The sequence below is a fragment of the Catharus ustulatus genome, chromosome 3 (genome assembly GCF_009819885.2).
Source record: "Catharus ustulatus isolate bCatUst1 chromosome 3, bCatUst1.pri.v2, whole genome shotgun sequence".
NCBI classification, from domain to species: Eukaryota; Metazoa; Chordata; class Aves; order Passeriformes; family Turdidae; genus Catharus; species Catharus ustulatus.
This window is the reverse complement of record NC_046223.1, coordinates 94,448,167-94,472,172: the sequence shown is the minus strand read 5'-3', so window position 1 is coordinate 94,472,172 and position 24,006 is coordinate 94,448,167. Positions and strand designations below refer to the sequence as shown.

Sequence of the window (24,006 nt, the reverse complement as noted above, 5' to 3'; positions counted from 1 at the left end):
GACTTCTTCCTTCTTTAACTACAGATTATTAAACCTGAAGCCTCTGAACCTGCATTTCAGAAATAGTATTTTGTCTCCTCTTCCTTTTCCATAATCCCACCCAATGAGAAGAACAACTTTTGCACAAAAATATTCCAGAACTACACCTGTCTCAAGGGGCTTAGCTGCTCTCTTCTTCCCATCTCAGCACCTTTTCTTCTGTCTATGGGATTTCAGAGGCACTCTTCCATTCCACAGATCCCTTCTGTTATCGCATTATGTTCTGGGATAGCAATTAGCATTAAATCTTAATTGAAGCTTATGGCTATGAGTAGCCCTTGGTGTTAATACAGGAAGACCAACAAAAAGCACAAACAGCTTACTGCAGAGAGGGACCTTTTATGTGCTTCATCCCGTCAACACCTTCTCTAACAACAGGTAGCCAGTAAAAATGTTCCGGGGAGGGAGATGAGTTGTGTTATACAAGCCCCTTAGAGGTTTCTTGTTTTAGACATAAGCAAAGCAACATAAGCAAAGCAATGACAAGCTCAGACTTTCTCAGGGAAGAATGCCTACATTTAGGTGAGAATGTAGCTGGGGCTAACACAAGGTCACACACAACCAATACAGGTGAAGCTTTCTAGGGACAGAGCTGTACAATTTTAAGAAGCCTCCATTCAACACTTTTAACTCTTTTTCTCTTCAGGTCACATTTTCCTGAAGATGGAAAAATATATCCCTGAAACTATGGCAATTTGCCTGCTAGATTGGAAAGTTTGTTTTTCCAAAGCAAAGAAATGCTACAGGCTATTCAGTGAAATGGTTGTGTTTATAATGGACAAAACCGTGTATTTTTGCCTAAATTCATCCTTGTAGTTGGCTCGAATATTGTAAATGGAACTATCCAAAACCAAAGCAAACAAATCATAATACAAAACAAAATAACCAAAACAAACTAAAATAAAACAGTTGGAAGGAGATACTCAACGGGAATTTCAGCTCAGATTGGCAATAACAAGCAAGTGAAAACTATACTAGAACACTGGCTATGCTGCCAGCTTACTGTATATATTTCTATTTCTATTTATATTTATATTTGTATTTCGTTATAGCTCACTGTAAGGACTGAGGTATTTGATTTGTCATGCTACCAAGAAACTAATTTAACTAATTCTCCTGTTCAAAACCTCCCATCTGTGCTGTAAAATACAGCAACCATTTCAAATCACACAATAGTTAAGTAAAACCTTAGGGAAAACAGTACCAAATAACTTTTTGTAATTGAAAATCGAAGGGAACATAACAAGCAGCATATAATTATGTGAATTCAAATTTTACCCAAACTTCAGGGCTACCCAGCCTGCTCAAGTGATGAGTATCACTGAATCAGTAACTACAACTGGTCATTATCCTAGAGGTACCAAAAGATACTGTATTTGTTGCACTTTGGAATCCCCTCAAATAGAGTTGCATGGCTTTGCTCCATTTAATTATCTGTTTATTTTACTGTGCTTTTCAAGAGCCACAAGTCTCATAAAACTTCATCAAGAAATCCAAGATTTCTGGATTTCAGCTTATGAATCCACTTTTTGTTTGCATTTTGGAGCCATCCTGCCCTCAAGTGTCCCATGTTTGTTTTCCAAGCTGTACCTTCAGTCTTCCTTCCCACAGACAGACACTGTGGTGAGATAAGGAGAGCAGTTCTGTTTTCCACTGAGCAGACAGACTTGGACAGCTCACATGGAGTGGGTTTCTGCTGCTGCAGTTAAACACTACTAGAAAAAAACAAATGGAATGTTAGGAGTGGAAATTAGATATGTTAACCCTAATGAGAACGCTGATTTGCTTTCCAGTTAGCTCTTTGGAGCGGAAAACTCCCACACCTTTTAAGCAAAGAAATCTAAAGGAAACACAGGATTTTGGCAGAGATTTTCAAATGACCCCTGAAGAAGGCAGGTATCCAAGTCCTATCACATGGCATTGTGAGTTTCTCCCTGTTGTGGCCATATTTATGCTCAGTCTGTTTGTGAGAACAAGGGAAGTGTGGGGAATGTCGCACACAGGCACCCCTGTATCACCCCTGAAGGACACGTCCTGTGCTGGTCAAGAATCACTCACTTGAGAAAAAGCTAAAGAAACACTAGGGAGCGGGACAAAATATGGACAAAAATAGCTTGTGGTGGAATAGGTCCAGCAAACAGGGCTAGCAGACAAGAAGTCAGGGTGTTAAAATAACCACATCAAGCAGTTTCATAAATTAGCTACGTGTTTAGTATCAGAGTGTTGGGGCTTGTGCCTGATGTTTTCCCTGACAAACACATCCGAGCACTCAGCCTACGTGCCTGCTCACCTGACTTCATGCAGCAGCCCTCAGACTTTAAAAAACACAAGCAAGGAGGAGAGGAACCTGCTTATGAGAGGGGCAGGGAGCAGAAGGGTGCTCGGCACAGCAATGAGTGCCCATTGCTGGGTCACGGGGTGACTGTGGAGGCTGCAGGCAGCAGACCCTCACCCTGCCCCGGTCTCCATGGGATGGGCGTGCTTTGGGGACAGTGGATCTGCAGATGGGACTCCATTCCTGAATTCTTCCATCCCAAACACGGCAAGGCAAGGGGGTTTGGCCTTAAAAGAGTAAAATATCCACGGACCTTTCCAGAGCCTGAAGGGCTGGATAAGGAGTCTCAAGTATGAGGTGCCCACCCTGGAGCAAGGAACACTCACAGAGGGGCCCCAACAGAGTGTGCTGCCCCGCACCTACACCAGCACAGCCACAACTCAGAATCACAGAACTGCTGGGGGTGGAAGCGACCCATGCAGAGCACCATGCTGTGTCCAACTGAGCCGAAACTTTGTCTGGTTTAGTTTATGGCCATTGCTCCTTGTCCTATTGCTGTGCACTACCAGAAAGTCTGGCACCATCCTCTCAACACCCAGCTTTGATTTATAAGCATGAATTATATCCTCTCGCATTCTTCTCCAGTCAGAACAGACCCAACTCCTGCAGTCTCTCCTTACAAGAGACCCTCCAGATCCTTAGTCATCTTTAGGGCCTCTGCTGGACTCTCCAGTAGTTCCGTGACTCTTTTACTGCGGAGCCCAGAACTGGACCCAGCACTCCACCAGGGCCGAGTAGGGGGGAGCGAGGGATCACCTCCCGTTGGCCACGCTCTTCCCAGCGCAGCCCCGCGTACCACCGCCCTCGGCAAGGGCACTGTCGCCTCATTGTCACCCACCCGCCCCCGCGCAGGCGGGCGGCGCCGCCGCCATGACGGCCACGGGCGCCCTCCTTCCGGCGCCGCGGGGCTGAGCCGGGGGCGCGGCGGCTCGGCCCGGCCTGCGCCCCACGGAGCCCGGCGGGCGCGGGAGGCGGGGCCGGGGCCGGGCGGCGCGGCGGGACGAGGTACGGCGGGGCTGAGCTACGGCGGGGCTGGCGGGGGGCGAGCGAAAGCTGGGCGGGGCGCGGGGCTTGCCTAGGCCCGGGAGCTGCCGCGGCGCTGGGAAGCGAGATGTGGGCTGCGGGCCCGGGCGGTAGGCGGCCACGAAGGCCCGGCACATCAAAGGCCTGGGGATCCCTGGCCCCTGCATGCCTGGGCCACGCCTCTGCAAACCTCGTTTTCCGGGGTGCCTGCCCCCCTACACCTGCCTTTTGTCCTGAGGGGTTACGACTTAGGGAGGAGTGGGCTCGCTGCGAGTTCTTACTTTTAATACTAAAGGCTTGACATGAAATTCTGAATGAGCACTCTTTGCTACCACCCTTTAACACTGTGGTCAAGGACACGCACGCTGAGGTATAAAGAAGCATTAGTTAAGTGTGCGCTTTATTTGGGAGGAGGAGGGCAAAGGTGTGTCGCACCGTGTGGTAGGAGACAGGCCGTGGTGCTGCAGAGCGCTGCCGTTCGTGCCGTTACACAGCACTGCCAGGAAAGTAGGGAGCAGCATCACACCAGAACCTTAAATGCTTTCTGCCAACAGGAGCCTAAATTCAGACATCAAAATGTAACGGTGAAATTAAAGAGGCATACATACAGGATACAGGATAAAGTACCTGTACATACAGCTTCCCAAAACAGCCTGAGTTTCTGTCTGGAAACTTTGAGTAAACTCTGAAAATTCGTATTTTTGCCTGGTGCAGGATTTGTTACATGCCGCTTGGCACGTTCCAGGTGCAGTGTGGTTGAAAGGAGATGAAAGGACTAAGCTGAGCACTCAAGACTTGTGTGTATCCGCAGTGTGCACTCAGCCCAGCCAGTGCAACAAAGCATGCTTTGCATGGTGTCAAGCTTCTTGCCTGCATACGTGTACTTGTGACTGGGAAAAATGTATGCCACATATATCCCAAAAATCCCCTAATGGAAATATGGTATACTCAGATACGGGGGTGTAAGGAAGGGCAGCAGTTAGTGAAAGGATGGTACAGTAACAACAGGCACATCTCCTTCTGAATATTTTGACAAGTAGTCAGACATGACTTAGCAGAGCATAGTGTTATTTAGAACCCTTTAAGTAAGTAATGATTTCTTTTTACCAGGAGGAAGGAATTAGTTTGCCTTCAGTTGCAACATGGTTTGTTTTTTTCCGCAGAGTTGGGACCATGGCTGTTGACTGGATTGGTTTTGCATACGCTTCGTTGCTGGTGTTTGGAGGTTTTGTAGGATACAGTCGTAAAGGTTAGTACTGGGACAGAAGGATTTGGAAATCAAGCATTTGATTTCTTCTATGCAATGTGAGACATGAAAACTTTGCTGTAATTAGCACAGCTGCATTTTGCATCCATCATGGTCATGGGCCAGCTTAAGCATTTAAGTGAGTTTGTTTTCAGGGCAAAGAGTGGGGGTTGTCATGTTATCTTTACCCTTAAATGCGTTTTGGGCGTTCTGATCTTCTTTTAACCATTCCTACGTTGAGCACAGTGTATCTTTGATTAAAGCTTATTTTTTACAGAGAAATCCAGGCTCGATTCTGACATTTCCAGATGCACGGTGGGAAAAAATCCCTCTACTTGTGTGCTCTGAGTCGGTGGTTAAATCTCTGGTACTGTTAGAATTGCGCCTTTTCACAGTAAGATAACGAGTCAGGTTTTAGGCGGCAGTTCCGGTATTCGGGATTTTTGCCGTCCCGCGGTGGCAGCGCCGTGCCCGAGCTCAGCACCCGGCAGAGGTCGCAGCGGTACCGGGGACGGGCGGGCGGGAGCTGCGGGTTCCCGTCCGCTCTCCGCTGAGCCCCAGCGGCGCGTTGGTCTCCGACCCTGTTCTGTTGTGTCACCATTCTCGTGGGTTAGGGTCACCGTCTGCCTTCGCACTGTGCACAGGCTTTGCTCTCGGAGACACGGCTTCACATCTGAATTTCTGAAAACGCTGTGGTTTTGTGTTTGGAGCCAGCTGCACTCATTGACTATCCCATTCACCTGTTCTCTTCACTCTTTAGTACTTGGTCAATCCTCGTGGCAAATCTAGATTATATTTTGTTGGTTATGATTTACATTTTCTTGCAAAGATTAATGATACTCTAAAGAATTGGGAGCTAAATGACACTGGGGGTCTGGATTCTTAATTTGTAAACATCTGGAGATCAACTTAATTCAAGTAATGTCTGCTGTGCAGATTCTACACTTTTATCACATGGTACCAAGTCCATATGGTCTATTCAGAAACCTAAATATATTAGAGACATATCCAGGATTTATGAACCAGTTTTTCAATAGCACTGCAAGAAGATGTCAAGTTACTTTTAGAAGCCCTGTTTTCATCCTCACTGCCATTTCTTTGTTTTTTCATTTTTTATTAATTAAGTGTGATGTTGGTGAGAGCATTTATTTGTCCAGGACTGATATCATACTGAAAGGCCTGACATTATGACCACACATGTTTTCCAATTTACTCTTTATATATATTGTCACATTTCTACCATTTTTGGAGGCTCCCAAGTGCTGTAAGGCATAATTAAAAAGAACAGACACTTCAGAGAAATTACAATAATCCTTCTTAGGTATGATAGAGAAAATAACCAAGTTTAGGGTTGTATTTTTCCCAAGTTGCAAGTATCACAGGACCCTGATCATCTCCCTCTAACTTAGTTGACTTTGCTTCTAATGCCACACATTAGAATGACCCAGTTACAGAAATATTACCTCTCTCTTCACACTGGGTGACGTAAGCTGGAATGGGGCAAAATCAGTTCTATTTTAAATATATTTGGATAATACTGTATAGAGAGAAAGATTGAGGTTAAAGACATTGTATTGAAAAATAACACTTGAATGATTTCTTGCAGGTAGTAAAATCTCTTTAGCTGCTGGACTCACCTTTGGCTCCCTGGCTGGTTATGGAGCTTACTGTGTAACATGTGATCCAAGAAATGTGAAGATATCATTGTGTAAGTGTTTCACTACAGTAAACAAACAAACAAAAAAGCAGCATCCTGAACTGCATGTAAAATTTTCTTTTTAGTAAATTTTGGGTATTGCTTTGATTTAACTCTTGGGTTTTAAATAGAGTTCAACACTTCAGCTTGGCTTGCAAAATTCAGGAGCCATTTACAGGGTAAGGCAGGTCATTGACACAAAACCAGTAGGTGTTTGTTACCACCTGGCAGCACCTCCTTTCGTGAGATGTTTGCCTAACATTGCACATATTGTGAAATCCAGCTGAGAAACAGGAGAAAGTACTACAATAAAAGCATTAAAGTTACAGATTAGAATTTTTCAATTTGAGCATTAAAGTAGGTGTGGGATCCAATGTTGCGTAATGTAAGGTATCCTCAGCTCCCAGTGAATGGAATAGTTTGACTTAGTATTTTTCCTTTGTTGCTAAGAAAGACAGGATATAAACTGTGCAATAATTGTCATGGTAGCTAGTTTGCCATGAAACCCTAGTGGAGGCAAAAAACTACAATCCCTAAGGGGGACATAAACCTCACACAAGTGATTTGTAATAAGAGCTGTTTGGAGCTTGTCTCACTCATGGTTTTAGCACAGGTGGGTTAGGCTGTAGTTTCACATGCAGAAATGCACTTAAAATACATTTAATCCAGATTGTCTGAGTACACAATTGTTTTTTCTCAGCTTAGAATTTGTGGTATATTGTTCATTCTGGCTTTGTGCTTTGCACCAATCACAGTTACAAAAATTTCCATTAAAAAAATGTTGTAGCATTGACAACAAAGTTTTCCCAGCACGTTCTTTAGTAAAAATGGTAATTGTGAACCTGATCTGCTCCTACATGGCCTTAAACTGGATTTCCAGTTTTGCCACCAAGACCTTGCTCAAATTAAGTTATCCCACTGCTTAAAAAAACCCCAAAACTATTTTTGGAATGAAGATACAGCCTTAAATATATGTAAGTTTATAATCATTAGTGTGAGATGCTTTTAAGTAGCATATGGTATTAGACTTCTATGGTTCAATTAAGTCACTAAGTTAGATACAGAATTTATGGAAAAGAAGACTCATTAAAACTTAATATAAGTTGCCTCTTTCCCAACTCCCATGTTTTGAAGGGACTAATAGAAAATTTTCCATTAATGTGCTTTTGAATGTCTGATATCTAAAATAGTCAGTGTTTTGCATTTCATATAGTTGTAGACATGTGAGGACTTTCTCAACTGGAGAAATGTATATTGCTTATTTAGTAGAAGTTACAGCAATGAGATGAGATAAAGTTCACTAAACCTGCCTTAGAAAGTAATTCTTACATAAAGTAAAAGGAACAAAGACGTTTTAAAGCAGTCTTAGTTTAGAATATTTACAAAGAAATCTTTTAATTGCTTTTTATTATAAATGTGCATTGCTTTTGTGGAAAACTATAATTTTTCACTTATGCCTAACATGCCAAAATATGAAAAGCAGCTAGAGCACAAATGAAAGATGGAAATTAAGTGCATGGAAGAAAGTGACCACTCTGAACTTAGAAACCACTACAGTAAATTACAATGTAAAATAAAGCTAGCACCCAAACCTTTAAAAGATTAGGAAATCTAAAAACAACCCATCCATCTGAACCATAACTATTGACAGTATTTTTCACCTATGCAAGACTCTCCTACGGTAATTTAGGTAATATGTTAGTACAAGACCTTGATAGTAAGGTTGTAACTTGTCCTACATACAAAGAGTATGTAGCCTATGGGTACACCAGGCAAATTCTTAGTTGTTTTATAAACTATTATTTCAGGCATTTTCCTGCTTCACCTGAAATAAGCTCAGTACAGTAATTTCACGATTATAAGCCACACCATTTTGACTAAAATTTTGCTCCCAAACCAGAAGTGCGGCTTACATTCAGGAGCGGCTTATATATGAACAAATTTTGGAAATTTCCCAACCAGGAAGTCCAAGCCAGCAGCAGCCCCAAACCAAGGCGGAGCCCGCCTGGCCCCGGGCGGCGGCGGGGCAGTGGCGGTGCAACGGCAGCGCTGCCTGGCCCCGGGGGGTGCGGCGGCGGCACCAGCCGGGCACGCCCCTCTCCCTCTTCCCAGTGGCAGCAGCCGGGCACGCCGCTCCCCTGCCTCCCAGCGGCAGCGGCGAGCGGGGCCGAGGCCACTCCCTGGTGGCTGCCCCGAGCAGGGCCGAGCCAGCAAAGCCCGTGATCCCGCGATTCTGTTACTATTTGGCAACTTGGTGAAAGTTGCACACGGAACCTTGCTGTGAACGAAAGTGCGGCTTACAATCCGGTATGGCTTATTTATGGAGGAAAAATGAAACATTGCTGACACCCCGGAAGTGCGGCTTATAATTGGTGTGGCTTGTAATCGTGAAATTACTGTACTTTCTTGGATACTTGAATGCATTTTTTTATGTGTTTGAAGTAGGTGTAGAAATTCGAATCTCAGTATGCAAGAGTTAATAGCATTCACAATACAAGTTGATTCTGGTCTGTATATGATTCACCATGTTGAATTTGTCTTGATTGATTGAATTTCTTTGACTGGCTTAAGGTGAAACAGTGAATGTATAGCACTTTCTAAAATCTGGTCTAAAAATTGAACGTGTTAAAAAGTCTCTGGAACCTGTGAAAATACTAGCAAATGGGGAAAAAAGACCATTACAGAGTGAATATGCTTCGTAGCTTGTAATAAACTGTAAATATACTCAGGACTCTGGCAAAACACAAGCTGTGGAATAGTTCTCTCTTGAGACATTCCTGAGAGGATCAAGCCTATGTGACTAGAAAATAAGAGCAATGGATAATGGAGAATGGTATTTTTTTGGCAAGGTATCTTTGTGTGGACATAGTTGGTAGAGTTCTGTAAGACACTTGTTACTGTCAGGGCTTGTTTAATAATGCTGAAGTGTTTGAAACAAATTTTTTACACCTATGAGCACAGGGCTGGCCCCAGGACTAGACAGTGGAATTTGAAGAGAATTAGCCAGATGGTTTCACTGCTCCATAGAAAGGGATCTGTGTAACTGCCATTATGTTGGCTCTGGGAGTGACAAAGCCCAGCTGATCATGAGAAATCCTGCCTCTCTGCCCACTTCTGGCAGCATCTTCGCAGTTGTACGTGTTCTCCTCAGTCCTCTCATTTATGTAGCACTCTGCAGCCATAGTTCAAGGTGAAATCCCTATGTCTGAGGAGTTCATTGCTTGCCTCCATTTTTAGATAAGACTACTCCAGGAAGAAGATGCAGTTTCTTTCATGATTATTCTCTGCTGCTTGTGCTGCATTTATTGTCTTCTTGGGCTGCTCACTTCTTGTCACAGGCACGGATGGTTCTCTCCTAGCAAAAGGCTCTGAAGGAATTGTAGTCATGAAAAAGACATTAATACCCATATTCTGTAGCCAAAACAGGTGGGAAACCTTCCAATATAATTTTTAAGGCTCAGCAAAAAACAGCTAATATTATAAAAAATAAAAAAGTTGAATGCTCTACCTCCTTGAGTAGTTAGAAAACAGCTGCAACAATCTAGGGTGGTAGGATTTATGAGACACTATTCCTGTAATTCAGGATACATGTTACTGCTATGGCCAAGATTCTTTCTACTTTGTTGGTACTCCCACGAATTTAGATATTGGTGAGTAGAATTGACTGACTTACACATTTACCTAGTCTTCATGGAATAGGAGTTAGCATTCTGCGGCACATGAAAACTTTATTTGTAGCTAAAATAAATCATAATGGTGTATTTTGGAAAAGCAAGAATATTTTTATAGACTCTTATTTCTGATCTTACGTTTCAATAAATTACAGTTCATAGGAAAACAGCAATGTCCTTTGATAACTCTGTGTGTTCCTGAGTGGTTCACTGAGAAAAGTGAGAACATAAATATATTGAATTGTCTTTTACAGTTTCATCTTTTCTTTTGACCATCATAATGGGAATGAGGTTCAAGAGGTCCAAGAAATTAATGCCAGCTGGACTAGTAGCATGCCTGAGGTAAATACATAGTGCAGATCTTAATGTAAAGATTTCCCTGGTTTTCAAATAGTTGCTATTTCACACTCGATTCAAGGCAGTATTGGTGAAAGTCACCATCATTCAGCAGCTATACAGCTCAAGTGAAATTAGTTTGGAGGTCACAGTCCTGTTTCCAGTGAATAGCTTTTTAATCTTACTTGATTAGATAGGGGATAATAAGTGACCTTCTCAGCACAGAAGGGAGAGGTCAGCAATTAAATATTAATGCCTATTTGATAAGGCTTTTGGAAGAACCTAGATAAGCCTTAGTACTTTTGAACACATACACATAAAATTAGTTTAATCTCATACAACACAGTCATCTTAAAAAAAAAAGGCCAACTAAAAAAAAAATCTGGCTTTTCCAGCTGCTTTATTGATGCTCTTTGGCATTCTTGACAGTATAATTTTCTGAACTAATTTGGAATTAAATAATGGAGTAAGCTCAAAATTTTTTCCCAATGAGTCTGTAATGCAAAATTTACATTTTCCAAGTGTAAATCAGAATCCCCATCTTCTGAAGGAATACTAACTGTTGTTTTGTTTTTATCAGATTTAATATAACACCATTCTATTTTACTTCAGTTACATACAGGGAGGAAAAAAATCAGAAGCAAATTTTCAAGATGCAAAATTTAAGAATCAGGATTTACACAGGAAAATGTTATTGTCCATTGTGGATAGCTTTTCCAGCCTATGTGGGCTTTGTTTTTCAAGACACTGAGACTGTAGATTTAGACACCTAAAAAGATGGCTTAATAGAGACTCTAGTGCCAGTTATTTAGGAATGCACTGATATTTAATGACTTTCACTGATTTTATTAATGACAGCTATATTTATGTTATCTTGTTTTGGGGTTTTTTTTCAGCCTTTTGATGATTTTGAGGCTTGTTTTTATGCTGCTGTAGAAGAATTTAGAACGGAATATGACTGCCACACCGATCAAACAGACATATTTTCCATACTTGAAAGACAAGTTTGAACACAAGTCTTATACTGCATTTATATTTTCTGTAGAAGATCTGTACCTGTTATTTGATTATTGACATGTTGCTTGATAATTTCAAAGCTTTTTTAAAAAACTAAAGTAAGGGGTTTGCTGGTATATTTTGATCTACTTTAATTTAAGCAGTCTGTTAACTCATGGGATCTTTCTTTGTAAGTTTGATCTCTTTTAGGGGTGCAGTGCGCCCCAGGAAATTGAATTACTCTTGCACTGTATCTCTGAAAGAATATCTATAAATACATGTTTATGCTAAAAAGGTGTCTTGTATTGAAGTATAATTTTGAAGTATAATTTTGTAGTTTCTGAGATTAAATAATCAGCTCTAAATCAAAAAAGTCTTAGGCCTGTACTGTGCTGCACTAGAAAACCAACTTCCTTTCCAACACACGTTCATGTTCCCCTTGTTCAAAATACAAAAAATCTGTGTTAAAATAAAATATAAAATGTTCAAAGCTTATCAGTTTCTTAAGCACACAAGTGAGCCAGTTTGTCAATGGAAGAATCTGGTGCTCTGCTTTGTACTCAGTAGTGGTTTAAAGCACATACCATGCTGTAAATGATCAGTGACATGAGGTTCATTATGCTGCACAGAGAGGTTGCAAGCTCTCAGTACTCTGGAACAGGTTTGCCATTCCAGTCTCACACAGAGTATCTTGCTGAAGTCCCCCCACCCTCTCTAAGCAGATGAGACTGTTCAGGGACTGAAGTTGCTTTGATTGAGGTACAAAATAAATATTTCTGGCATCTCAAAGCTTGGCTAAGACTGTCTCCTGGTGTACAGGGAATATCAGCAAAATCATTTGGAAGCAGTATGGGTGTGTGGACTCTTGAAGACAAACAGAAATTTTGCTGCTTTTCATTTTTTTCATAACAAAGGTTGTTTATGAAGTTATCATGTATACCACCTTTGTGATGGGTCCTAAATCATAGCACTTGTTTGGAAGAGAGGAATAGCGCAGTGAAACGAGTGCTGTGCTGGGCATGGCAAAGCACTGCTTCCAGCTACTGAGTTCATTTTAATATAAATCTGTTTGAAACTCAGCAGTGCCCAGGTGACTGGGGCACTTGTGGTTTGTACCTCTGAGATGCATGTGGCTCTTCATAGGCACAAGTCAGGAGAAGAGTTAACTTTGCTGAGCAGCAATTACGTATTCCTGTACACTGGCTGGCTGCCTAATCAGCTGGAGTCCTACTGAGGAGAAACAACCAAGTGCAAAGGATGGTTTATAGCAAAGTTCTTAAAAAAACAGCGATGGTTCCCATGAAATTAGGGTAAAGAATCTCACATAGTAGTGCATGCTTTAAGTACTGTTGAGATAAAACTCTCTCTGAAGAGGTAAGCAGCCAGTGCACTTGGCTTTTTAACTGTGGGAAGTGACTGCAGAAGCAAAACCTTACCAAAAAAACACTCAGGGGGCATTTGCCTCACTGACCAGCCAGCCAAGCAGCAAAAAGAAGAGCAAAGGAATAGGTGCTTTCAGTGGATGAAAACCACAGCAGGCCAATTAAACACAAGGACTTTGATCTTTCAGGGGAAAAAATAACTCCTAAGAGATTCATGTGGGGATTAGAACTTTCTTACTTCTGCCCATAAACTTAAAAGGATCATGAATTTTAATTTTTTTAAAGGTTTTATTAACTTAATTTTTAAGCTGTGAAATACCACAGGGAGACAGTGAACTTTCTAGGAGACCACCTAGAGAACCAACACAGAAGATTCTAGGCCTGAAATTTAAATGACTTCTCAACTTTCACATGTGGCTCCTCTCTCCTGCAGCTTATAAAAAGGGGGTTGGGGATCATGTGGCTTTTCTGCAGTATGCAGGAAGCTACAGTTGAACATTTTACCCTACCAGGCATGCACTGGAATTGAACCCGCACAAATTGTCAGCATATTTTATTTCATATAACTGCTTCATGAAATTCTTCTTTCTGGACTCAACAGGTCCAAATTAGCATTTTACTCTAATTTAAGTGTATTAACAGTGGCCATATGATGCGAGCTACGGAGCACATCTATGCAATTTACACTTACAAGGCAAGCTCTGGTAATATACTACAGCTGGGTTATCTTCATCAGATATTGAATATTTTCCTCACAACAGCAACAAATTTTTCATCTGTTGGTGGCTTCCTCTGGCTGCCAGGCTGTAAGAATTTTTTGATTGTTGGAATGTTGCTGATTCTTCCTTTAAAAGCCTATAAGAAGCAACAGTAAAGCCAGTGAGATTAAGGAAATTATAATTCCATCCTTTATATCTTAAAGATCAGGTGACTTGGATTTTTACTTGTCAGACATATTAAACAGAAAAAGGCAGTAGCTTTTTCTGATCTGTAATACTGGTGCTATACCTTAGTTTCCCAGATGGGAATGAGAGAAATTAATATTAAAGAGTTAAGATTCATCTAGCAAAAAAGTGGAAGAAATAAAATTCTGGATCTCAATCCCACAGATATATTTGAAGAAAAAAAAAAAAAAAAAGAATGCAAGGACAGGAATACCTCACTGCAAAGCACTGCAGAAGTCAAGATATATGAAACTTAACTGCTCTTTGTATATGGTTTTTTAAAAATTTAATTTTGCTGCCAGAAAGAAAAGGACAGGAAGGCAGACACACCAGGCCACAGCCTTTCCTTCCAGATGCTGTTGCTGTGTTTGAAGTAGCAGTAAAAGGATCAAATTGGTAGCACTAGTGAGTGCATTGTTGCCAGCTGAGAACGGCTGGGAAAAACAACTAGAGAAAGGTGAGTCCCCAGCAGCTCTGGGGCAAGGTAGTGCATTGAGTGCAGGTTTTTGTAGTCAAACAGACCACAGAAGTGTCAGTACAATGGCTCAAAAGATGTAAACATCCATTAAACCTTTAATAACAGTCAGTGAAATTTGTTTTGTTACCTTCCATATTGACACCAGATGATTACTAACCTGTAGCAGAGGGAATGCAGACAGTATATCAGGCTTACATTCTTCAGCCATTAAAATGGCTTCCAGCAGATGGACATCTGCCCAGCTTAATTTGTTGCCAACAAGATAATCCTGTCCGTGATCTTTTAAGGCCTATAAAGTATGAACAAATAAAAAAAAAAATCATATGGCATGTAACAATTTTATCGAGGTATTTCATTGCAGACAGATTTCTAAAAAAACACAGCAGAGCAAAGCCATGCAAGAACCTATGAAGTTAGAAAGTGATAAATATCCTTTACACAAACAAAATTAAATCAGAATTCATGTTTCAGTGTGTGTGATTCCATCTCTCACTCTAGCCTACTGCACCAGGTAGCTGTATACCAAGTCCAGTACCACAAGAAAGACTTAATCACAGGACTAAAGTAATTGGAAGAGGTCGTCAGGCCAGTTTACATATAAGCACACCTCAAATTTTTAATTAAAAAGTGAATTTCCAGATGTTTCAGCAAAATTTGAGACTGCTGATTGTTGCATCTGTTTGCAGCTTGGGGTGATAGCAGGTAAAGAAGGCAGGAAGGGCCTTTGCAGGGGTTTCACAGAGATGTTTATTTCAGCCACGTGTGTGCATCGTCCATGGTTGAGAGAACAAAGGCAAAGGGGTTCTGAGAGGTTAAGTACATGGGATGAGCAGAGCGGGGATGCAGCATCAGAGACCAATTACCAGGGGACATGGGGGTGTCACAAGGATGGGGTTAAGGCAAAGGGCCAACAGGGAAACAGAGTGGGAGTGACCAGAGACTGAGGGACAGGGAGAGGGGCACTGGGCTGACCCAGGGAACAGAACAGGGGTTGCTTTGGCCAGATAGAACAGGATTGTTATCAAGAGAAGGCAGTGAGAGAGGCCTCTCATTTTCCCTAATTGGGAATGCCTTTCAGAGTTTCCACAACTGCTTAGTTTGAAATAAGTCCAGAATGAGAGAATACAACCTTCCTACCCTTTATCCCGTAAGGAAGGATTCCTTTATGGCAAACTGCTGATGCAAGAATCACAGCCTGCCAAAGCTGCTAACAACTAGCAGACAAGTTGGGATGAATGTTGCAGCACAGTTTCAGAGCAGTTACTAGCTCTGTAGCTACCTTTGTCCTGAAGACTATCACCCTCCTATGAGGAACAAGAGAAAGGCATGTCTGTGCCTAAGCCACACCAAGGCTACTCTTAATGTGCAGGAAGACATCCATCTGTGACTCTGGAAGCCAACTGCTTCTCCAGACCCATCTGCCGGTTCTGCCACAGAGGCAGCAATCACGGGCAGAGTCACAGCTGACACCTTCACACAGTTACTTCCTACACTGCTCTAACAAGGTCCACCACACCTTGTTTATCTATATGGAAACTCCCAAACACAGCATGGAATCTGATTGCCTGCAGGGCTTTATATTGCCTTTTGCTGCTCCATCTGGCTGCTGTGTCTTTTAAATGAACACTCACAGCTAGGTATGTTTCCTGTCAGCTTGCTGAATGAGTAAGACATAGACTGCAAACCCTGATAAGCTGGATCAACAGATGTCTTAAACTCCTGGTACAGAAAGAAAATTATTAACCATTTTAACAAAAATTAACTAGGCTAGAATAACGGAAAATTTCAGCTGTGTCTTTACCATAAGCAAATAAGAATTTCTTTAAAGACTCTCCTACATGGAGCATACATGTTAAAACATATAACAACAGTAGTTAATGCCACCTAGGCATAGGCTTAGAGAATTTTGATGCATTCTTTTATTGTTTAATAACTTAAAATACATATCAAACTTCTAATCTTTGAAAGATTCATGTGTGTAATCAATATTGCTCAGCACAGCCCTCCATTGGTATGGCAGTGGACACATATGAACGCTGATTATAGAAGTGCTAGATTATGTCATGTACACCATTATTTCACAGGACAGCCTCTGTGGGTTTTGTTTGTGCAATTTAAGGCTCTAATAAAGTGGGACATGAAATTGCATCAATTCCTGTATTTTTTTGAATGGACTTCAGCTGCCTGGTAACCAAGGCTTCAAGCTGGAAACCCAGCTCAGCTCTGAAACAACACAGCTTTGTATACTCTTGGCAGATTTCCGAGGAGACCACTATGCCCTGAAAAAGCACTGTGAGAAAGTCTATACAGCACAACCACACGTGGCACAAAAGGAAAAGTTACAAACAGGAGCAAACTTGTGAGATGAGCATCACAGCTGGCTCAATTCAAACAGGAAAATTTTAACACAAAAAAAATTAAAATACCCTTACAGGAGAAATAAAGCAACACAGCAAACAGCAAGCTGGTAGAAAATAGGAATTCAGTAACATCCAGGCAATGTTCCAGGGAGAAGAAAAGAACAATCCATCTCCTGCTGACCAACTTCTCCCTAGCCAAGAAAGCCTCTCCATGTGCTCCAAGGGGATGGCAAGCATACCAATGCCTTCCCTCACAGCCCAGGCTAACTAGCCAGTAAATAATTGCTTTATGCTTTCTATGCTACATGTATGTGTCTTGCAGAGCCTCTTCGTGCACACCTAAGGATGCCCAAGTAGCAATTCAGAGAATGAAAATCCCAGTCTCTAAGTATAATATATTTAAGCAATGGATTTAAGGAAGATCATAGAATTGGATCATTAGCTGTAAAGTGCAAATACATTTAACTTTGAATAGCGAGAATAAAGGAGGCTGAGTGGGAGACCTTATTGCTCTCTACAATACCCTGACAGGAGGTTGTAGTAGGGTGGAGGTCAACCTTTTCTCCCAGGTAACCAGTGACAGGACAAGAGAAAATGGACTCAAGTTGCACCAGGGGAGGTTTAGATTAGATCTTAGGACACTTTTTGTCATGTAAATGGTTGTAAAGCACTGAAACAGACTGTACAGGAATTGGTAGACTCACCATCCCTGAAAGTGTTGAAGAAACATGTGGATATGCCACAGGAGGACACAGTTTAATGGTGAATTTGCTGGTGGTACTGGGCTGACAATTGGACTTAATGATTTTTAGAAGGTCTTTTCAACCTTAACAATTCTGCAACACATTACACTTCCAGACAATAAGTACTGAAGGCTGGCACAAGTATTGAAATGATGCATTTAGGCAAAATGCTGGGAGCCATCAGCCATTAAGCTAGGTTGGAAAAGAAAGACAGCAAAGAGACCCAGTACTGAAACCAGCCAAAAATTAATTTGTGGCCCTCTTTTCCCGTTGCTGGATACTGGCTCCATGATAGAGTTGCACTGTCACTTGCCTTCTGGAAAATACATTTGTGGGGACAGGGGAATGGGGTAGGAGGGGGAGCCTGGATCTCACTGTCTTTGTGAACCACTGGTGATTTATCACTTACCTTTTCATAAACAGGGAAGTACCTGGTTGTAGCTCGTTCAATGATTAAGGCAAGATTCTTCTCTTTTGTATCAGCTGGTTGAAAAGGGAGATACATGATCATTCCCATTAGGTCTGTAGTTCCCTCCACGTACATATCAATCCTGAAATAAATGTTTTTGTTCCACATATATCATTCAAACTTTCCATTTTGGTTATTTTCCTGAAAAACAATGCTGAAATGATCACTGAGTAAAATGTTTATTAGTGAAAGTAATGTAAGACACTGGTTTATTTTCTTAGTTCTTCCACTTTGAAAAAGCTTCCAGTTTTTTTCAAAGCACAAACTGTAAAACAGGCTCACAGTGTATGCAATAAGCAAGATAAAAGGCTGCAATTAATGTATTTGAAGTGGAATTCATGCTTCTATTCATTTATGCTGTGGAAGACTGCATATGCAAACCACTCTAAAAAAAAAAAATAGTTTTGAGGTCTAATAATGAGAGGATGCTGGCTACCAATTGCCAGTCCATAATAATCTCTACAATCTCTGGAGTTGCCCTTCCAGTCTCACAAAATAAACCCTTTACAGTAAATTACAGTCTGTCAGGTATACTCACTTTTACCTGCAGATACTTCACAGCAACATTTTTTCTGTAAATATTAACAATCATGGAGGAGTGTTAGTAAGTGCTACACTGTTACCATACCAGGCTCTCTCCTTCAGGTCCTTCCCATAGAGGTTGTATTTCCCTGCAATGTAGCTGAGGATGGCTCTGGTCTGCACCATCCTCATCCCATCCATCTCCACCATGGGCACCTGCTGAAACAGCAGGACTCCATCTAGGGAAGAAAAAGGAGCAAGCTACTCAGACTGCTGAAGGACTACACTGAAAATAAGGAAGAGACCTGGTATGAGACCAAGACATTTCCCATTCTCAGGGATGAAAGCATCCACAAGCAAACAGCTCTTCTTTACAGGTCACATCATATTGCAGATCTTTAAAAAAATACCTCCTGTTGTTCTTTTGTTACATTTGTGTGAATCTATGTTTAGGGAACAGTTTACAGACTCACCACTGCGCAATTTTTCTAAGTCTTCTTTCTTTTCTATGAATTCCTCTTCAAACTGAAAAGCAACAATAGAAAACAACACTGTCACTCCAAAGGCAGTGGAAAAGTGGAAGGAAGTTTGGTAGTTAGAGTCCACCTCTCCACACCATTCTCCATACTTTTCTCATTGTGTTCACCCTCACAAGGAATCCATTCAGTTCCAGTAGCTGGGTGAGCTGAGTTCCAGCTGCTCATGGAGCTCTGGAGCCCAAGCAAGAGCTGGGAACTGCCTCCCTTTGCACATCAGAGGGCACAGGGACCTGTGGTACTGGCCAGCTGAGACACAGCAGGAGCCCATAACCCCAAACCTTCACTTAGACTGTGAAGGTGTAAAAGACCTGGGGTTTCCTTTGTTCTGGGTTCCCTTCCTGGAGCTTGCTTGACCTGTTACTCTGTTGTTGCACCACAATTAAATTATTTTAAGGGCCGATAGAAAGGCTCCTGGATGGTCAGATAGGAAAGTTTTCTTAACAGACCCTCTACTTCATCTCTGCTCCAGCAAATAACCCAAGACTTTGGTGGCCCCAACCCCACAGGGCTGTAAAATGCATTTCACTTCAGAAAGAATGTCCTCATTATAAAAACCAGGGTCACCTGTATCAACCATAAATGGATACCAAATCACTCACTTAAAAAGCAGGTGAGACCACATAAAATATTGATAAACTTCTTGTACATTACGCCTCTCTTACATGGCATTTATCTGCCTCTTTAATCCACTGGATTTTTTATGTTTTTTTGAATGAGGACATTTGAATGAGGACAACATCTTGGTTTCCTCAGCACTTGTGCTCTGCAAATGCTCTGTCAGCAAAATTCTCAGTAAGCACCATTTTAAAAAGCCTTGTATTTCCAACAGAGTATAAATAGTTTCAAAAAAACATATTCAAACAAAACCTTAATGTGGAAATTAAGATGTCTTATGATGGCCTTCATCTGATCTGAATCTAGATAGATCCCCTAACAGTGCCTTTGGGGCAGATCTGCTGATTTATTCTACTTTGGTTCTGACCCAAGGAACAAAAGGCACTTTGTTTGGAGAGAATATTCTAGTTTTCATGTGCTATGCATGGTGTTTCAGTGGAGAAGACTCATGAGATACAGGGAAGTTATAAGCATTGAGAAAAAAAAATCACAGTTTTGTCTGTAGCAACAGTTTACAATCTCAGCTTAAAGTATGTTTCAAAAATGACAGCTATCAATTCTTTTTGTATGTTAAAATCTCTTTACTGTGCAACTACTGCTCAAGGAATACATTAAATACAACACAAGAGTGTCTCACTCAATCTAAGCATTCTGCATAACAATATGTGATGATGTGCATATCCCTAAGCACAGATGCAATTGGGAAACCCTTCTAGAGAATACCTATTTTAATCATAAATCAGTTCATAAAAAAAGGGTACAAACCTCAACCCCAGCTGCTGCTAACAGCCATCGGATTGACTCCATCTTCCCTCTTCCCTTGGTGTAGTGCAGCTTGGGTTTCCCTGCCATGATTTCAGAGTTCTTGTTTCCTGATAAAATCAAGATGATGGTCTTATAGGAAGCATGCTTTAAACTAGCACTTTGAATGTCCCACTCCAAACTACTAAATACAGTTGGATGAACGTGAAAGTAGAAGAACAATCAAGTCCTACACACTTGTGCTTGATGCAACCAAATATCCTGTGGATTAATATAATAAAAGAAAAACTGCACAGCACCAGAATATGCAGCCATTCAAACATATCATGACAACAAGCATCTCCTAAATAACATATTATTGTAGTTTTAACAGCTTACTGGAGTTTTACAACCAAAGCAGAACTGTAGAGTATTTCTGAATTAACACATTTTTAACCTTGCAGTGATGCAATCTCTTCAGTAGGTGTTAGATTTTGCCATATGTCATACCATAATTGAAAAATGTACTATATCAAATGTATGCCTTCCAAAGAATACCAAAATTAGTGGCACCAGTACTATTCTCACCTCTCTGATATGACAATTCAGATCCCTGTGCTCCTGTGCCTTTCCAAATATGCTTTTAAAAGCATAGGCCTACTGTGTTCCTTATTTAGCTAGTTCTGCCACAGTCAAACTGTAACGGGGATTTATATTCTATCTGCCCTGAAAACTTAACTTTAAAATCAGAAACCAAATGGATGGGAGTGACCTCTGTTGGGTAGATAAGGCCTAGGCAATGCCCCTGGCAGCAGGGGCCACAAGTCAGCCCATCAGATGATGGCATTGGGATGAAACACTTTGTCCTTTTAAATTTCCCTACCATGTGCAGTCACATGCCACTGTAAGACATTGGCAGCTGATGTGAGCTTCCCTGATGCTGGAAACAAAGCTAACACTGTACTCTTATCATTAATGGGTCACAGAAGAATGAAGCAAATTTCGTAAGAGGACAGAGGCACAGACTAATAGAATGCTTCATTGTTAAGCCAAAGTTTTATCTGTTCACTGGCAGGCTTATTTATGCTTGCATAGATTTCACAATACATAGCTGAACCACAGAGTAAAAATTTTGGCCATAATCCCATGGCATCAATAAAGAGGCACAAACAGCACAACAGTGACAGGGAAGACTTGGCCCTCTCCACTGAAGTCCTCTGTATTGGGTGCTATCTTCCACAGGCTCTACAGCACACAGCTATCACTCTATTAGGAACTGGACTCACAGGAGAAAGGTGCCCCCATCCAAGATGCAGCTCTTCCAAACTACTGCTCAGCTTCCACCTAGCCCTGGCAGTGTCTGTCTCCCCAGACACCTTGTCTCTTGTAGCAAAGTTTTCCTGATACAAAAAGATGTACTTGTCAACAGATTATGTCTTGAGTGGAGCTGGCATGTAATCTAGCACTGCTGGATGCCTAGCTAGATTCCTGATGCCTGAACAGCCACAAGGCACTCAGAGAAGTGACTTGGCACAGCTCCCTTACCAGGCCCTTACACTTAAGACCATGACCTGTGCTTCATTTCTATTTCCTGTGTATGACTTACACTAGACAAGTAAAAGAGCTCCTGATCTTCTATATTCAAAAATACTTCATTCCCTGATGTTCAGAAAGTAGGTGTTGGTCTCAACTTCATCAGAGAGGAGAACTGCACTTAAACCCTCACAGACTGGGCAAGTACTTTAACCTCCAGCAAGTGTGATCAAGGCTGATAAATACACTCTAAGGACAGGCTAGAATAAGCACAAAGAGAAACATCCTTGACCTCTCCACAAAGAGCTGAAGCTGATAAAAGCCCACCCAAAGCCCTGACTGTCAGTCTCAACTCAGTGCTGCACTCAAAACAGCCAGGAATATCTTCCAGCAAATGCACTGCTAAAGGTCCGACTTTGGGGTTTAGGCTGAACACTTACATAGGGCAGCAAACTATTTTGGTGACCCTGTTATGGCTCTGTAATGAATATCCCTTTGTAAAATAGTGAGTAGTGACAAAAGAGTTGCAAAATTGGTAAATTGTCTCTCTTGAATAGCAATAATGGATCTGAAAATTAATCACAAACTTTCTTGATGTTTTAGTGCATCAGACCTTCCTTGGACCACAAGCACACAGGTGTCAGAGAGGCAGCTACTGCTGTGATCGCTGTATTAAAAACTCCCCACATTGTTTTGTCGAAAACAATTTAGGCACCAGGCTTTCAGTGAGAAACAAGTAAACAATTTTAGCAGCAAATTCATAATCTGATCCAGGATCTTTTTTCGCAATTCGGTATGGGCCCCAGAGCAGTTCTCGCAAGGCTTTGTTGCTCAAACCCGTCCCGCAGGGGGAAGCTCCACAGCAAGCCCCGCAGCAGAGCGCTGCACAGCCCGGCTCGGCCTGCGAACCGTCTGCAGCTCTCACCGGGGCTGCTTTCCACTGGGGCTCGGGCCAAGCCCGGATTCGAAAAGCTTCGTTCCACTTCGAGCCAGGAGGAGTGTCTGGTCGAGAGAAAGGCAAAGTACTCCCAGAGATTGTAAAACTTGCACTCCAAAGAGCAGTTCCTCCTCAGCTCTCCCCCGATCCTACCCAGAGCCAAACACAAAACCCCTCCGTGCCCACCCAGCCGCCCGTCTTGGTCCCTGCTGCAGGAGAGAGACTGGGGAATAACCCCTGCAACCCCCCTGGAGCAGGGGGTTCCTCGAGAGCCAGCCGGTCGCTCATGCACCTCGCCCTTTGCCCTCCGGGCAGGAGCCCCGATCCCGGCAAAAAACCACACACTGCACCGGGCTGGCACCGCCCGCCGCCACCCGCGCCCGCCGCCGCAGTACCGTCTGCCCGGGCCGCTCCGCCGCCTCAGCACCGAGGCACACCGACAGGACACCGACAGGACACCGACACAGCACCCCCTCACACAGCGCCCGGCCCCTCACACAGCGCCGGCCCCCATCCGGCGGCCGCTCCTCCCCTCGCTGCGGCCGCGGCCTGGCCGTGCCCAGCGCCCACCGCCGCTGCCGGGCCGGAGCGCAGGGAAAAGCCGCCTCGGCCGTGTCCCTGCAGTCTTGCGGGGTTTCTGTTGCAAAATGTGGAATATGTAATCACTTTGTTGAGAAAGGCTGTGCTTTGATGTTTGGTCTTTGTATACTTTCAAGCCTAATCAACGAGAAAGAAGTTCTAATCCGTGAAACAGAGAGCAGCTACCAAACAAGGTCTAAGTGACGTCCAGCCCTGGGAAAAAGAAATTACTTGTCAGGAGAATTGCATTGTTAAGGGTTGAACATGTTTTAACGATCTCAAACTTAGGGGGAGTTTAACAAGGCTTGGAAAGAAGGATGTACCTCTGATAGTGGATACATAAAACACAGAATTTACGGGCCACAAGGACATTTGGCCGAACTCCCAAGATAAGGAAGAAACTAATAAAGCCCACTCAGCAACTGTGCTGAGATCAGCTCTGACCGGGTAAAAGGTAATTCAGTCAGAGTGAGATTCCTGCCAGAAACCCAACTCAAGAGAAGTACTGACCATGCAGACTAATTAGCATGAGAGAAGAGAGAATCATTAACCAATAGAAGATAGAATACTAATTATAAGATAACTAGGCGTAGTCAATGAATAGTAATGCCTTTGCTTGTTAAAATGAATAGTAAAAAGTTGTCCTTGATTTTTGGAATACCGTCGAGCAACGAGGCTTGCACAACTCTGAAAGTAATAGCCAATGTCTCTCTTAAGTATGTAATTTTTGGTTTGTTGTGCACTGGATAACAAACACAGATTAACTGGACAACATTTCTACTGGGCTGGCTCCGAGGCAGCTGCACCTCAGGAGCATGGCCA

The 24,006-nt window shown here is 42.4% G+C and overlaps 2 protein-coding genes across 3 annotated transcripts; one reads left to right on the top strand and one right to left on the bottom strand.

The window, feature by feature from the left end:
* The first annotated feature begins 3,314 nt into the window (after nt 1–3,314).
* On the top strand, nt 3,315–11,837 carry TMEM14A (transmembrane protein 14A). 2 transcript variants are annotated; one of them, XM_033054176.1, is made up of 5 exons: nt 3,315–3,379; nt 4,561–4,646; nt 6,250–6,351; nt 10,265–10,352; nt 11,243–11,837. In XM_033054176.1, the coding sequence occupies exons 2-5, from the start codon at nt 4,571–4,573 to the stop codon at nt 11,280–11,282; spliced, it is 306 nt and encodes a 101-aa protein (XP_032910067.1). In that variant the 5' UTR covers nt 3,315–3,379; nt 4,561–4,570; the 3' UTR covers nt 11,283–11,837. The 2 variants fall into 2 exon arrangements, with proteins under 2 accessions (XP_032910067.1, XP_032910066.1); XM_033054175.1 differs by lacking the exon at nt 3,315–3,379 and adding an exon at nt 3,697–3,767.
* A 1,425-nt stretch (nt 11,838–13,262) lies between these two features.
* On the bottom strand, nt 13,263–23,109 carry LOC116993509 (glutathione S-transferase). The gene is made up of 7 exons (XM_033054173.2): nt 23,001–23,109; nt 20,160–20,266; nt 18,714–18,765; nt 18,347–18,479; nt 17,659–17,800; nt 14,304–14,435; nt 13,263–13,579 (listed from the first exon to the last, which is right to left on the bottom strand). Exons 2-7 carry the CDS (start codon nt 20,244–20,246, stop codon nt 13,457–13,459), a joined length of 669 nt encoding a protein of 222 aa, XP_032910064.1. The 5' UTR covers nt 20,247–20,266; nt 23,001–23,109; the 3' UTR covers nt 13,263–13,456.
* Nucleotides 23,110–24,006: the final 897 nt, after the last annotated feature.